The sequence below is a fragment of the Haliotis asinina genome, chromosome 2 (assembly GCF_037392515.1).
Source record: "Haliotis asinina isolate JCU_RB_2024 chromosome 2, JCU_Hal_asi_v2, whole genome shotgun sequence".
NCBI lineage: Eukaryota > Metazoa > Mollusca > Gastropoda > Lepetellida > Haliotidae > Haliotis > Haliotis asinina.
This window is the reverse complement of record NC_090281.1, coordinates 37,614,499-37,629,794: the sequence shown is the minus strand read 5'-3', so window position 1 is coordinate 37,629,794 and position 15,296 is coordinate 37,614,499. Positions and strand designations below refer to the sequence as shown.

Genomic DNA, 15,296 nt, shown 5'->3' with positions numbered 1-15,296 from the left:
GCAACCTGGTGACAGATGTACGTAGCCTGTTAGTGGTTTCGTTCGCAGAATGTCAAATTGTGCAGAATGGGATGCTCGACACTGAGTAGTATGAACTTATCATACAATAGGGGCTTGATCCGCTACATCCCCATGGCAAATTTTTAAGGTTAGACTCACAGGGATGAAAAACATTATTGACCAAAGCCTGTTCATCTCCCCTCACTGCCATCTTTGATGATGTTTATGCCATTTCGGGATGCTATGGTTGCCATTTTTTTTGGCTTGGTGACCATTCTCGGGTGCTGTTGTAGCTGGTATGCAAGTCTTATTTCCATTTCAAATTATTAGTGTTCTGTTACAGAGCATTTGTTTTGGTTTTAAAGGATATTTGTTATTGTCTTGGAAGTTTATTTTCCTAGTTTGTTGATTTATGTTTGTTTTTTTGTGTTTTTTTTGGTGCACATGAGTTCAGTTTTGAAGATTTGTTCACCGTTTGTATGGCAGGCATGAGAACAGAAGCTGGTCGAGCTGATAAACAATTTTTGTTGTACCATTTTACTGTGCCCTCTGTTACTTGCCCACATACCTTTGCCACATGTACATTGTCACTTTTTCATTATCTAGATACATTTTCTATACACAAAAATCTCCACATTTTAGTTCAGCTTAAATTGAATATGTGAGTATATGTCCATGCGTAATGCAGTTACGACATACTACACGTCTATCCTACCTAAATGAACACATGAACGAAAAACATGACGTTTCTTGCGTTATTGTTGTGATCGAAAACAGAACCAAGTCCATGTCATTTGGAATATTGGATAGATAACTCACTTTGTGTAGTCTTCACGCTTCTGAATATGATATTTCCTCAATGCCTTGACTTCAGAAACATTATTGTCGATTTCCCAAGAGATGAAATCGACCTTTTTCAATAATTTCTTCTCGTGGTACTTTAGTTTACGAACCATATTTTCACGTGCTCATCGAAAACAGGAAGTCAATAATGTAAGGGACATAACTCATCTCATAGTACAGTTCAAGCCGCTACAGACTTTTTTGCATTAATTTTCTTCTGTACCACAAACCATACCGATATCGGTATTAAGTCCCTGTCCATGGTAGTTGAAACAGAACAATTGTGTATTATTTTTACAAATAATAATTAAAACAAGGTAGGACACACACACATAATAGTTTTTAATTTTATAACATACAATTTGAGAACACATATAATGTTCGTGTGTTCCACAGATATATTTTAAACATCCCATGTGTCACAGTAAAATGTCAAAGGCATACTCCACGGGTGAAAAACCTACAGATGCACGTGGGTTATGTCGGGACACACAACGGAACGGAATAATTACATTGTTATCTCACACAATAAAACATAGAAGCATGAACTGGCAAATGGACAAAGAGATTGTTCATTTTGCTTGTCGATTTACATTTGTCAATAACAAACTTGCCAATCATTCTATCCGAGGCGCGTGGCGCAACCAGGATCTCAACTGAAATCAATATCCCTACATCAACGACACCAAAAATAATTTTATGACCTGGGGTTATTGTTACTTGAAAACAGGGATAATTAAGTGTGATATTCTATGAGAAGAATGGACAAATTAGAACATTGTACAGAGATTTACGACTTGAAAGGAACCATTTGGTACCATTTGCGTTTGACGAACCAATCTGCTTGAAGAGGAACTCAGAGCTATGTAGCGCGTGGTTCGATGTTGAACGATTCGTTTATTATTTATTTCTATTCAATGTCTACATTAATTTTATCTAATACATTTACCGCTCTGTTCAGTGTGTGAATTGTGAGCCGGTATATGAACATGCCCTTTTGTAAATTTCCCGTAATAAAACTATTGCGTGTTAAAACTTTTGACGATGTTTTTATGTACGAATATAAAGCCTTTTTATTTTTGCTTCCACAGTTATGTGTTTTCAGCAACATGTAACGCATGCCGGTACTATCGGCTGTATGCTCACAGAGCCGAGAGTGTGTGAGTGGGTTACGTTTTACGCCGTGCTCAGCGTCTGTAAATAATCGAGTCTGGACCAAACAATCCTGTGATCACCAGCACGGGCATTGATCTACGATGCGGATATGATGACAAGTGTCAGCTAGGTCAGTGAGCCTGATATGTTCACTCTTACGACAAGCACAGATTTCTGAAAATCTGTTTAACCCAGATGTTCGCGGGTTTGAGACAAACGGGGATTTGGGAAAGAGTCCCAGGGCATTGTCCTTATTTAACTCTCTCGACTCTGTGTGCCCGTGAAGACAGAATAGGTCTTCAGCAACCCATGCTTACCACAAAAAGCGACTATACTTTATGCCAGATTCCTATGATGGTTTTGGAATAGAAGCGACAAAACTCTTCCACATTCATAGGAAATCTCTATTAGAAGTAGAGTCGCTTGTGCAATTGTGATTGTATCATGTTTCAGTAGTATTACAGCTGTATGATGTTGTCTGCAAACACATCCGGTCGGAACCATACAATCCAGTGATTGCCATCATGCGATGTGATGACAGAGCACGTGTTTATGAATTACTATGAAATAGTGCTGATACCAGGTGTTCGCGAAAAAAGGTGAGTGTATCCTGCCCCACCGGTTGCGCTTGACATAAACATGTGCTAAATCCAGTTAACTGTTTACCTGAAATAATTTGGGAACGTGTGGCATATATGTCAAAAAAGAGAATTGCATCGGACATCATTTTCATCTCTGATTTGCTTCACATGTCTATCATAAACCGCCTTGGATGCTTTACTGAGGCTTTGGATGTTATGAGATAAAAATGGTCCATATAGCAGCTTTTCACAGGATTTCTTTATTGTGAAAAGATGAAGAATATGTAAATATTATCGAGTGAGCGAATAACGTCGATGATGAAATCTAGAAACGAGAATGCCTTTGGCCCAGGGAGAAATGTTACATCTTCACAGGACATCAAGTTGATTTTAACACATGTATTGGAGAATCTCCCCCGTAGTCCATAGTAGTAACACACTTTTAACCTTACTTGCTCAATCAGCATTAGTCTTCAGCGAAACATGTTTGTCGTAAGAGGCGATCAACAGGATCGCGTGGTCAGATTGGCTGATTCTCCGTATCTCACTGGCCATTGCTTGTTTGTACCAAACTGACTGATTAAAACCCATGTCATTGTTTGTGAAGAGACCCACACCAACGTGGCTATCAACGCTTTCTGGGTAAAGAATAAGATGACGTCGTCATTTGTTAATAATGCAACAGGTAGCAGGTTTTTTACGACGTCGTTCCATCAGTACATTGGTGGAGATGGCAAATGAAGCAATTTTGCTTCATACATTGAACCAAAAAGTGCGTCGATAATGCCAGACTACCTGGCTCAACGTAAGGGAGTTCCACTGCTCTTCAGCGTATGCCCATGTTCAGAAAACAACGCACCAGTCTCTCAGGCGTGTTCAACAGAGGAAAGCTCAGGCCAAAAAGGTGACAGTTGATCCTTTGTAGGTGATATCGTCGAAAGGCAAAACGTCGACACAGTCAATTACCAAAAGGTTTCTTTGTAGTTGGTTTGCTATCCAGTGACTGTCCTTGCAAAATATGGAGTGGGATTCGGTATGTCGTAGTGATCTCGCCCTGTCATGACCGATACACCGCCAAATCTGTTACGAAGTTGGTTTCGGCTTCACGTTCTTTTCGAGACACAACTACGCATGTCAAAGAAGTGAACTGGGACTCATTTGTAAACATGCCACGGGACCGAATGCTCCGGTTTCGACGTCGAGTACACCACTGAAGCAGAGCATTGAGCTACAAGAAAATGACAGTCCACCCCATAACTTGTATCCGAGTAGCCTGATGAAAGTGTACAGCAATATAAATCGAGTTGGTATAGCCGGATTTAAGGTCGGTCGATCTTTTCCTCTTGCGTTGAGTAGATCACTGGATTGACTAGTCCATACTCGACTATTTACGGAGAACCGACACAGAGCTGAAATATTGCAGAGTGCAGAGTAAACTCACGGACTTCCTAACGTGGTCGACAGTGTATAGTGCTTGTTGGTACCATTCTCAGTCTGTTGATCAGACTGTGAAACATTGAACGTATCGGCCTCTGCACTCTTTCTGCCAGTTTCGAGCAGTCCACTAGCTACGTAGGTTAGTGGGTGAGTGAGTATGGTTTTACGCTGCTTTTAGCAATATTCCGTCAATATGACGACGGGATACACAACTCATGTAAGTATCACATACAAGAGTCTACAAGGCATGCCACCAGAATATCCAAGTGCATGAAATGTTTATCCCCGACAAACCATCCACGCACACAACTGGGATCTGACAGCAAATTCTTATTGAAAACTCTTACTCATAATTGGCCTCTCATGGAAAGTGTTCTTTCAGTGTTTGTGCTCCATCGTTGTGGAATGAGCTGCCCCTCTCCTTTAAACTATCCCCATCTTTTGCTGCGTTCAAATCACATATCTTGAAACGCATCTCTTTTCATTGCACTATTCCAACTCTACTCAAACATTGTTACTATTTTGTATCACTTTGAGCACCCACTTAGTCAATGTATTCGTGCTGTGTAAATGTTCAGTATTATTATCATTTTAGTATTCATGTGGGGAATCGAACCCGTGTCCTCGTCATGGCGATCGAAACCTTTCACTACAAGGCGGGCCCACCGTTCTGCCGCATCGTTGGGGCATACGCATGCAATGACTGAACTCAATTAAATCACAAACGTATGATATGCAGAATCGATAACATTGTCAGAAATAATGGTTCACAGAGATTCATCGACCAAATTTGAAAGTCTTCATGTCATGAATGACACCCGAAGAACGTGTGCGACAATGCTGCTTAGGGCCCGGGCACTCCCTCGACCGTGTTTCGGTGTTTGGTTTTACAGACATAAAGATTCTGGTACGGTACATTTGTAGTCAGCACTTATCTCTGTTCTAATGCTAGGCATTAACGTTTAGATTTCATGATCCAAAAAAGATTATTATGCAAGCCTGTGTTCAAAGATTTTAAGAGTATCGGAATTCATGTATTTCCCGAGCGAGAGAAAGGCTATTTTGTATGAATTCTTACACGAGTTTCGCAAAATCAGAATAACAAACAATTTAATCATAATAGTTTTAAGCTCCTCCCTGTGAAGATATCTCTAATCACGACAAATACAATTAGTGCATGACCAAAAGTGTTTCAGCCAATCACATGGCCATTTTTCGCTAACACCAAATCCAATGGTTCAAGGCAGACCACGTAATGACGTAGGGTGATCGTTCTAGTGACATAATTCCAACCACACATCACTGGTTCCCGGTTCACTCAAAGCTCGTCAACGTGCACCAAAGCTATAAATGGCGATATGACAGATGGGGCCCGGCTTACGTCAAATATACCGAGTGAATGACGTAAAATATTCAGTGGTGCCAATGAAATGATATTTACGTCGCTGCAAATGCAATACATATGTTACACAATGATAAACGCGGTTGTCTCAGCAAAGAACATAAACAAATGTAAATGTTAAAAAGTACGATTACATAAGAAGTTGCGATTTTTCTAAAGATAACCTTGACATTAAAGCTGTAGTATACCAGGCTTCGATTACCGGATATAAGATCGTAAGTTGCAAACTGATTTGTGGTCTTCGAACATGGACAGCGTGAAGCCTATTTTTATTAGTTTGAAGGAAGTTTATACGTGCTTTTTTTATGAGAAACGTCACTCCAACTAGACTGAATGCGGCTATTCCGCTAAACCTGTTGCCGATTGAACATTAAAGTGCAACATAAGCTCGATGGGAAAGCCCACAATGTTGTGCAAGGGCGTTTATTTCGCTGATGCAACTCATCAGCACTGCCTTGGGATTGCCACACCAAGCTTCAAATTCAGCGGAAATCTTGGATTAGAACCTGCGATCAGTCAAGTGATCAAGAATCAAGAGTGTCAAGAATCCATGAACATAGAAGAACAGCTGAGTTGGTCATATGAGTGAGTGAGTGAGTGAGTTTACTTTCATGCCGCTCAATCACGTGGGGGATCAAAGTAAGGTCCGCTTTAACGCTTTAACCACTAGGCTACCCCACCGGCCAATCTCCACGGAGAGCAGTCACTTTATACTGGAACCTATTCTGTCTACATGATAACCCACACGAAGTCTGGAATATTAAGTAATTCACTATAATCCCCATTAAACCTTTAAAGGCACATCCTATGACCAGAGTTGCAGTTGTGCCGCAACTACTGTTTTCATATTGAGATTCGACAAGAGAAACCAACAGTTTCAAGTCTGGAACATCGCAATCGCTTGCTGCACATACAGACAGCCAGCTCAGACAGGCTGTGACAAACCGTAAACTGAATTGTTGCCGGCCAAATATGTGGCCTTTCGAGTAACATGGAAACCTCTTTAATTTGAGCTTCATATATTTGATGTGCATCACTGGAGAAAATATATCTGTATGGTCCTCAGTGTGTCTGCAGAGCTTGATCGTTGTGGTTCCGAATTGAAATTATACTCGATACATACATGCATGTTTGATGGCCACCAGGGTTTCCTTTAAATGAGGTTACACAAGTGAGGCAGCACAAATAGATACCGATTCATCCTAAAGGAGATCTCGTGAGAAAACCCGTGACCGTATACGAGAGGATCATCCGGGGAATTACGCCATGTCACTGAATCAGGCCAATATTGCGCAGAAGCGTTTTTAACCTAATCACGCTTATCACTGCTGTCAATAACTGGCCGTTAGTGTTCATTTATCCCAACACAACCGAGTCAGTCTGCCCACAACTGCCGCCGAGTGAGTTTCTCTGTAATTCACCCACCTGTAATTAACGAGACTCTCGCAGAGGTGCCGCGATCGTTACGTCACGTGGCTATTTTTCTGCAGTTTGGCATCTATGTATTTCGTTGGTGTAATGACCGTTATTTGGTCATCTGGCATCATTTTGACCGTGCTGTACAATAGCTGAGCGGCATCGACAGCAACACGATGGAAGGTTCGCCTGTAGGAATAGAATTCATGGGTTAAGATAAAAGGCTTTGGCTGGCTTTTATTTTGTTGATGCGACCGCTGGCCTAATGGGATGAAATAAGTGACAGGATGGGGACGAGACTGAATTAGACGACAACCGCAAATGCTGGCTAAAGCATTATTGGTGCTCGTGATCAGTGTTCGGACAGACTTGGGTATTAAAAGGACGTATTTATCCAGAACGTATTTAAACTGGCACATTTTACAAATCACAGCTGGAAGTATATCAACAGTAGGAAGCAATGGAACTAATAAACCGCGCCTTCGGGCAAATTACATCAGACTAATGTCTCGCGAGATGTTCGTCATCAGGTTTGATAAAGTGGTGATGTTGAATGAGAGTGGAGAGTGAGTGGTGTTTTGTGCCGCTTTAAGAAATATTCCAGCAAAATCAAGCCGGGGGACACCAGAAATGGGCTTCAAACATTGTGCCTGTGTGGGTAAACGAACCTGGGTCTTCCACGTGACGAGCATCCCCGCTATAACCACTAGGCTTCACAACATACGGGCTTCAAGGGGAGTCCTTCCCCAGCCATACCCTTCTATAGCGGTCATAGAAGTCCCGAATCTCTTGCCAGGATTCGAAGCACGGGCCAGAACCGAAATCGGAACCAAGGTGACACGGAAAGGACACATGTACTTCGTGTGCGTGACAAGACCACAAACCTACCTCACCAATACCTCGTGTAGTTAGTGTACATTATCACAGTCAGAAACGCGCGTTCTGATATATCTTTACGGTATGATGCATTGCTGGCGCGCTTGATATTAACTTGATTTGGAAGTGTTTAGGCAATGACACAGAGGTATTTACCTGTGCCCTAACCACAATATAGACGCAACTTTACCAGCCCACTGGTTCCGCTTCTTGAACGGATACACATAATAGCATCAGAGAGTTGCATTAACTGCTGACAACTTGTGTTCAAAGAAAAGGTTTCATTTCAATTTAATAAGTCACTGAGTGCAATACTTATTTTGTACATCATGTAATCCTCGCAGCTTATTGACAGCTTGGATTTGACATTGATAAGCAAGCAATCTGCTATCTACGTGTTTGTGAGTCGGATCCTTTGATATGAACCAATACCCTGGAAATGTGAATAGAATTAATGTCGGATATGAACTGCACTTTCAATAAAATGTCGATGGTAGCTCACGGGTACACTATCTACATTTCGATGCGAATTCCGTGTCCAATTTTTTATGAACCCACTCGTTTCCGCTAAGTGGGGCTGTACGTTAACACCGGGGTGATATAAGTTCACAACGCCTCCCAATCCTAAGCTTGAATTACTGTATTATGGACATGTTTGGGAATATTTAAGAAGATAGTGGTAGCTGTATAAGCTATTAGTTGTGCCTCGACTGGGAAAAACGGGACAACGTATCTGACAGTTAGCAAATCGTGATACTTATACCCTTGACAGAACAGGAAAATTATACGTCACACTTTAAAGTTGCCTCCAATACATGAAACTTGCTGGATCAACTCCGCACAGGCGTGATCAGCCTTATAAGTGGGGTATAACAGCTGCACTCCGAGATCGGGGGAACCTCATGTTATATTACGTCCATGACAAAGAGTAATGGCTCTGTATTATGGGGTTCATCACTTCACAGATCAAGGTTTATCTTCAAATACTGACTCACTAATCTTTGTTTTGCGTTTTGTTTCGATTAAGCTCGGGAACGACATAGAACCTTTACCACCTTGTCCCTTAGTAGCCTCAGGGTTAAAGCGTTCGCTCGGCACGCCCAAAAAACACGGGTTCTATTCCCCAAATGGGTACAGGATGGGAAGACCATTTCTGGTCTCTGCCACCGTGATATTGCGGTAATATTGCGTAAAACTAAACTCCCTCTGTGACGGTCTGTAAATAATGGAATCTAGACCACACAGTCCAGTGATCAACATCATAAGCATCGATGTACTTAGCTGGGACCACCGGACCCCGTCAGTCGCCTCTTACGACAAGAATGAGTTACTGAAGACCTGTTCAAACCCTGACCATCATGGATTTATCCCTTTGACGGCACCCACCAGATTACAGGAGTAAAAAGGCCTCATAGACAAATGTTGAACTGAAGGGGTTTTCTCTAGGACCTTGTTACGATGGAGTGCGTGAGTTTGGATGTACACCGCTTTTAGCAATATTCCAGCAACATCACAGCTGGGGTTAGACGTGTGGCGTGTCGAGCAAACGTTTTAACCACTGGGCTACACCCCTTCCCCCTCTCCCTAGTGGTTATTTAACCGTCAAGGCGAACTTGGCGAACAATACACGATGCTCATATCTGGTGTCCTCTGCCGCCATATTGCTGAAGTATTGCTGGAGTATTGCTAAAGGCGGCTTCAAACGATACATATTCACTCGCCCACCAATCTGAGTCCATGATACGTCACATAACAGCCGTGTTTGTATGCCATTTATGGTTTACGGTCTCTTTCAGTTTGTCACTATTATTTTACGCCAGGGGCAGGAAATATTTCAGCCTGTTCTCAACATATAAATATTCACGCAAACGAATAAGGGAATGCCTGAAAGTTCAGGTATTCCTGTATTCTTTTCCGAGTTTCTTCCCAAGCTCTATATCCTGGAAAAGAATTAAGGAACACCTGTACATTCACGTATTCAGGTATGTACATGAGTATATAATCTGTGTATACCTACTTCAGAGGTTATATGTTAATCTCTTTGCCAGTCTGACGAGGCCGAAATATTATCGTCCGAGCTATTTTTGTAATTCATTAACGAAACCTATAGAGAATTAAAATGTATCCAGTCACGTGATTGCACGTAGCCCCGTGGACCAGGGAAAGGGTGAGAGTGGAATGAAACCGTTTTACATAAATAATAAATGCTCTGGGGGTGTAGGAGAGATGGAGTGCATCAGCCTGACTACCCTATACCTTTGTATATACTTGTCGAATCCTAAAATGCATACTGAGGTCCCCGGGACAGATATATATCAATACCTTAGTTAATGATCAGAAAGACAGTGTTCCATTTAAACACTAAGATCTAATTCGCCGTCTGGACCTAAACCGGAGTGTACAACCATGGGGTTTCACTTGACGAAGGGTCAAGGAAGAGCCCAGAAACGTTGTGTATACAATAAACAAGAACTTGACATCCATTGTGTTCTATCTTGAACAACGGAATGCATAGCAGCATGTCGATTCGTCACAAGATTGCACATTCGTCACAAGACTGCACATTCGTCACAATATTGCACATGTGCACGTAACTAAAGATGAGGTCTTTAAGTGCACTGCAAATGAATTTAATCCTTTGGTTATGTTCCTGTGTGTATGTTAATGTTCCCACTGATGTTATCATTTTCGCTGGTTATTATATAATTATGCTGAGTCTTTTGAATATTCTTCTGAATATATTCATCCCGAATGCGCGTAAGATCAGACTGAGGTGCTACAAGGTCCAACTGTAACTGGATACCTTGCCCATTAATGCAAAATTTGGAAGTTCAGGGTGAAGGGTTGATGAGTGTGTTGACGTGTCGTCGTCTGAAAGCCTCGTTAATATCTAGCTCATTTTAAGGTCGTTGCTGATAACGTTGTGTTTTACTACCATTTGTGCATGTTTTCCCTATAGTTTCGTAATATGAACACATGTGGCACTATTTAGTGCATGAAAGTCCTGAAAGAGGTTTAATTTGTGAAGTCCTTTCAGGTAGTTTTTGTGACTTTTCGAGTGCTGTAAATTTAACATCGAGTCTGGGAAAGTTTGTTTGTGTGCTTACTTGTTGATTAACTTGTTTGTTTGTTAAGGCCATTCAGCAATATTCCTGTTTTACGACCGGAGTATATTAACAGTGAAATCTGGTCCGGACGATCCGGTGATCGACATCATAAGCGTCCGTCTACGAAGGTGGGATACGATGACATGTATCAACCAAGTCAGCGAGTCTGACCACCCGACACCATTAGTCGCCTCTTACAACAAGCATGGGATATCTACTCTACACAAGATGTCGGAGTATAAATAGGCTCACAGTATGGAGTCGAGGACAGTTCCAAGAGAGCTACCCTGCACATGAGGAATGGTGACTCTGTCGCCGGCCTTTATATGTTACTGTTCAAAACCACTAGTTGGTTGGTCGGTTGGTTGGTGTTTAACGCCGCGCTCAATAATATTCCAGCTATATGGTCTGGAATATAGTTTCTGAATAATCGAGTTTGAACCAAGTGTCCAACAGCATGAGTATCGATTTACGCCGCTGGGGTACGGTGACGTGTCAACCACGTCAGTCAGCCTGACCGCCCTATCCTGTTAGTCGCCTCTTACGAGCATTGGTCGCTGAAGACCAGTTCTAACCTTAATCTTCAAAGATCCAAATCCATTGGCCTGAACACGTAACAGTATCTCTAAATAAGACATTCACTGTCGACAAGATACTGTATACTTTGTCTTTACGCACTTTGTGGACAGTTAAGTAATAGGACCTCTTCGTGTTATTATAAAAGATATATTTTAACTTTCGGTGTGAGGAGAAAAATAAAATGGATTGGAACTCAGAATTCACTACAATCTTTAAAAAAACGGTCACACACGGCCGGTCAATGTTGGTTCGAATCTCAAGCTGCTCCAAATGTTTAGTAGGTTTGTCGGGTCCACACCTGTGGTCCTAGCAGAATAGTACACTTTGGGAACATGCTCCCAGGCTTCAGTATGATGACACATCGCGCTATATTGTATAACTGAGATGACTGTCACTCACTCACTCACTCACTCACTCACTCACTCACTCACTCACTCACTCACTCACTCACTCACTCAGAAGAAGAAGAAGAAAACGATTATAATCAGTCATTGTGAGTTCCAGTTGGCCATTACAGACCTATTTTAGCAGAGGCGTTATAGTAAGATGGGAGAGTCAGTACCTGGGAAACTATGATGCGTTTAGTATTACTGCAAAAACGTGTTTTTACAAAAAGCTGGCCGGGTGGAACCTGTCGGGAGGACTTGCACCCGATAGTGTGCGAGTTTATACAAGCACATTGTAAACAGTTGCACATTTGTAACTGCTTTGTTTAGTTTTCGCAACAATGATCGATATCGTTTAAGAATGGATTCTAGATTTTTAATTTAGTTTTTCAAAAAAGATTACGTATACGGTCTTGACAAAAATGCATTCACGCGAGTAACCATCTTGAGAATGCTTCAGTGTCAAATTGCCCGGTACTAAACATGATACAGTCTCAAAAGTTGTATATATGTTGTGCGCCTTTACCCTATCAAATTTCCCCTACCTCACGCCCACCGCCATTAACACTTCACCCGTCTCTGCCCACCCATGGTGTTGTCTGTGTTAGTCGAAGTTGGTTTTGTGTTTGTTTGGTGTTCAACGCCATACTTACAAATATCCCAGCCGTATAACGGTGACTTATGCATAAATCAAGATTGGAGCAGACAATCCAGTGATTGACATTATGAGCATCGGTGCACGCAATATGGTACCATGCCTCGTTCATTAAATCTCTCTTGCTGACTACTAACCGTAGTGTATACTGATGACTCACTACTAAATGTTCACCCGTAGTTCCCCGCTGACTGTCGTAGTCACTGTTTACGGCATCAGTTCTGCTAACAGGCACGTTAACTACTAAGTAATACCTTCATTACTACTTCCCACGGTCAATCACAACTACAGTGCGATTACTAACTATTTGAAAACAATGTCAACTGCAAAGACATGCTGCCTCGTTCGTTACTAACTGTTCGATAGCGCTCTCAACTTTTGCGTTCACCACTTACTGGCTCGTTCATTACTAACTATCGAAAAATTAACTTGTAATCTCTGAAACGAACATATGTTACAGGAAAACGGTTCCGAAATTATGCTCATAATCAAAAAGAGTCCAGAGGCTTTTTATTTGCAGAAATTATAAAAATTATAATCAAGTAATGTAGATTTGCCACGTATTCTAGACTTGCATGGGTTGTATTGGGTACTTTTGTCTTAGGGGTTGAATGACACACTGTCGAGCACACTGCCAACTGCCGGGTTAACTGCCCTGTTGGTATGGCGATATTTGATGGCACATTGTCTACGCAGTACTGGAGAATACAAGCTAAACTATTAACAATTAATCACATCGTGATGTCGGTTTCTGTAATCAGTGAATAGATCATAGATGAATAATAGAACACAAAAACAGATACAATCTACCGTAATCTTTCTTAAGGGATCGGTTCTTCCATGCAGGCTGATTTTCTCGCCGACAAAGATGCGTTCTTCGGTTGCTCACGTTAAAACATCTTAACGCCACCTTTAGTACATTCTTGAGCGAGACGTTTGGAAAACAGCCGTTATATAATCACTATAAATTTTAAAGGTATACAAGCTGTAACAGAAAAACTATTCGTGCCTTTGAGGTAAGTTTGCCGTACTTTCGGGATTATCAGATTCAGCGATTTATGGTTGACCATAATATTGAGTGAGTGAGTTTGGCTGCAAGGTGTGAAACCCATTTCAGGTGTTCCCCGAAACGGAATAATGCTAAGAGAGGTGTAAAACTATACTAACTCATTCACAAAAGTGACATGGACAACTGGTCGTTCATACTTGCCATTCACTAATACACTTTCTCCCCACCTCATACTTGTCATTCACTAACACACTTTCTCCCCACCTCATACTTGCCATTCACTAATACACTTTCTCCCCACTTCATACTTGCCATTCACTAACACACTTTCTCCCCACCTCATACTTGCCATTCACTAACACACTTTCTCCCCACTACATACTTGCCATTCACTAATACACTTTCTCCCCACCTCATACTTGCCATTCACTAATACACTTTCTCCCCACTTCATACTTGCCATTCACTAATACACTTTCTCCCCACCTCATACTTGCCATTCACTAATACACTTTCTCCCCACCTCATACTTGCCATTCACTAGTACACTTTCTCCCCACGTCATACTTGCCATTCACTAACACACTTTCTCCCCACTTCATACTTGCCATTCACTAATACACTTTCTCGCCACCTCATACTTGCCATTCACTAACACACTTTCTCCCCACCTCATACTTGCCATTCACTAATACACTTTCTCGCCACCTCATACTTGTCATTCACTAACACACTTTCTCCCCACCTCATACTTGCCATTCACTAACACACGTTCTCCCCACGTCGTACTTGCCATTCACTAACACACGTTCTCCCCACGTCATACTTGTCATTCACTAACACACTTTCTCCCCACTTCATACTTGCCATTCACTAACACACTTTCTCCCCACGTCATACTTGCCATTCACTAACACACTTTCTCCTCACGTCATACTTGCGATTCACTAACACACTTTCTCCCCACTTCATACTTGCCATTCACTAATACACTTTCTCCCCACCTCATACTTGTCATTCACTAATACACTTTCTCCCCACCTCATACTTGCCATTCACTAATACACTTTCTCCCCACTTCATACTTGCCATTCACTAATACACTTTCTCCCCACCTCATACTTGCCATTCACTAGTACACTTTCTCCCCACCTCATACTTGTCATTCACTAACACACTTTCTCCCCACTACATACTTGCCATTCACTAATACACTTTCTCCCCACCTCATACTTGCCATTCACTAGTACACTTTCTCCCCACCTCATACTTGCCATTCACTAATACACTTTCTCCCCACCTCATATTTGCCATTCACTAACACACTTTCTCCCCACTACATACTTGCCATTCAGTAACACACTTTCTCCCCACTTCATACTTGCCATTCACTAACACACTTTCTCCCCACTTCATACTTGCCATTCACTAATACACTTTCTCCCCACCTCATACTTGTCATTCACTAACACACTTTCTCCCCACCTCATACTTGCCATTCACTAATACACTTTCTCCCCACCTCATACTTGCCATTCACTAGTACACTTTCTCCCCACCTCATACTTGCCATTCACTAATACACTTTCTCCCCACCTCATACTTGCCATTCACTAACACACTTTCTCCCCACTACATACTTGCCATTCAGTAACACACTTTCTCCCCACTTCATACTTGCCATTCACTAACACACTTTCTCCCCACTTCATACTTGCCATTCACTAACACACTTTCTCCCCACTTCATACTTGCCATTCACTAACACACTTTCTCCCCACGTCATACTTGCCATTCACTAACACACTTTCTCCCCACGTCATACTTGCCATTCACTAACACACGTTCTC

At 41.8% G+C, this 15,296-nt stretch overlaps 1 protein-coding gene across 1 annotated transcript in view; it reads right to left on the bottom strand.

The window, feature by feature from the left end:
- The window catches only part of LOC137273691 (U3 small nucleolar ribonucleoprotein protein IMP3-like), a 95,787-nt gene extending 94,774 nt beyond the window's left edge, over positions 1 to 1,013 (bottom strand). The window contains exon 1 of the mRNA XM_067806490.1: positions 820 to 1,013. Coding sequence (XP_067662591.1) covers positions 820 to 956 — 137 coding nt within the window. The 5' untranslated portion in view covers positions 957 to 1,013. The remainder of the gene's footprint in view (positions 1 to 819) is intronic.
- Between the last annotated feature and the right edge of the window lie 14,283 nt (positions 1,014 to 15,296).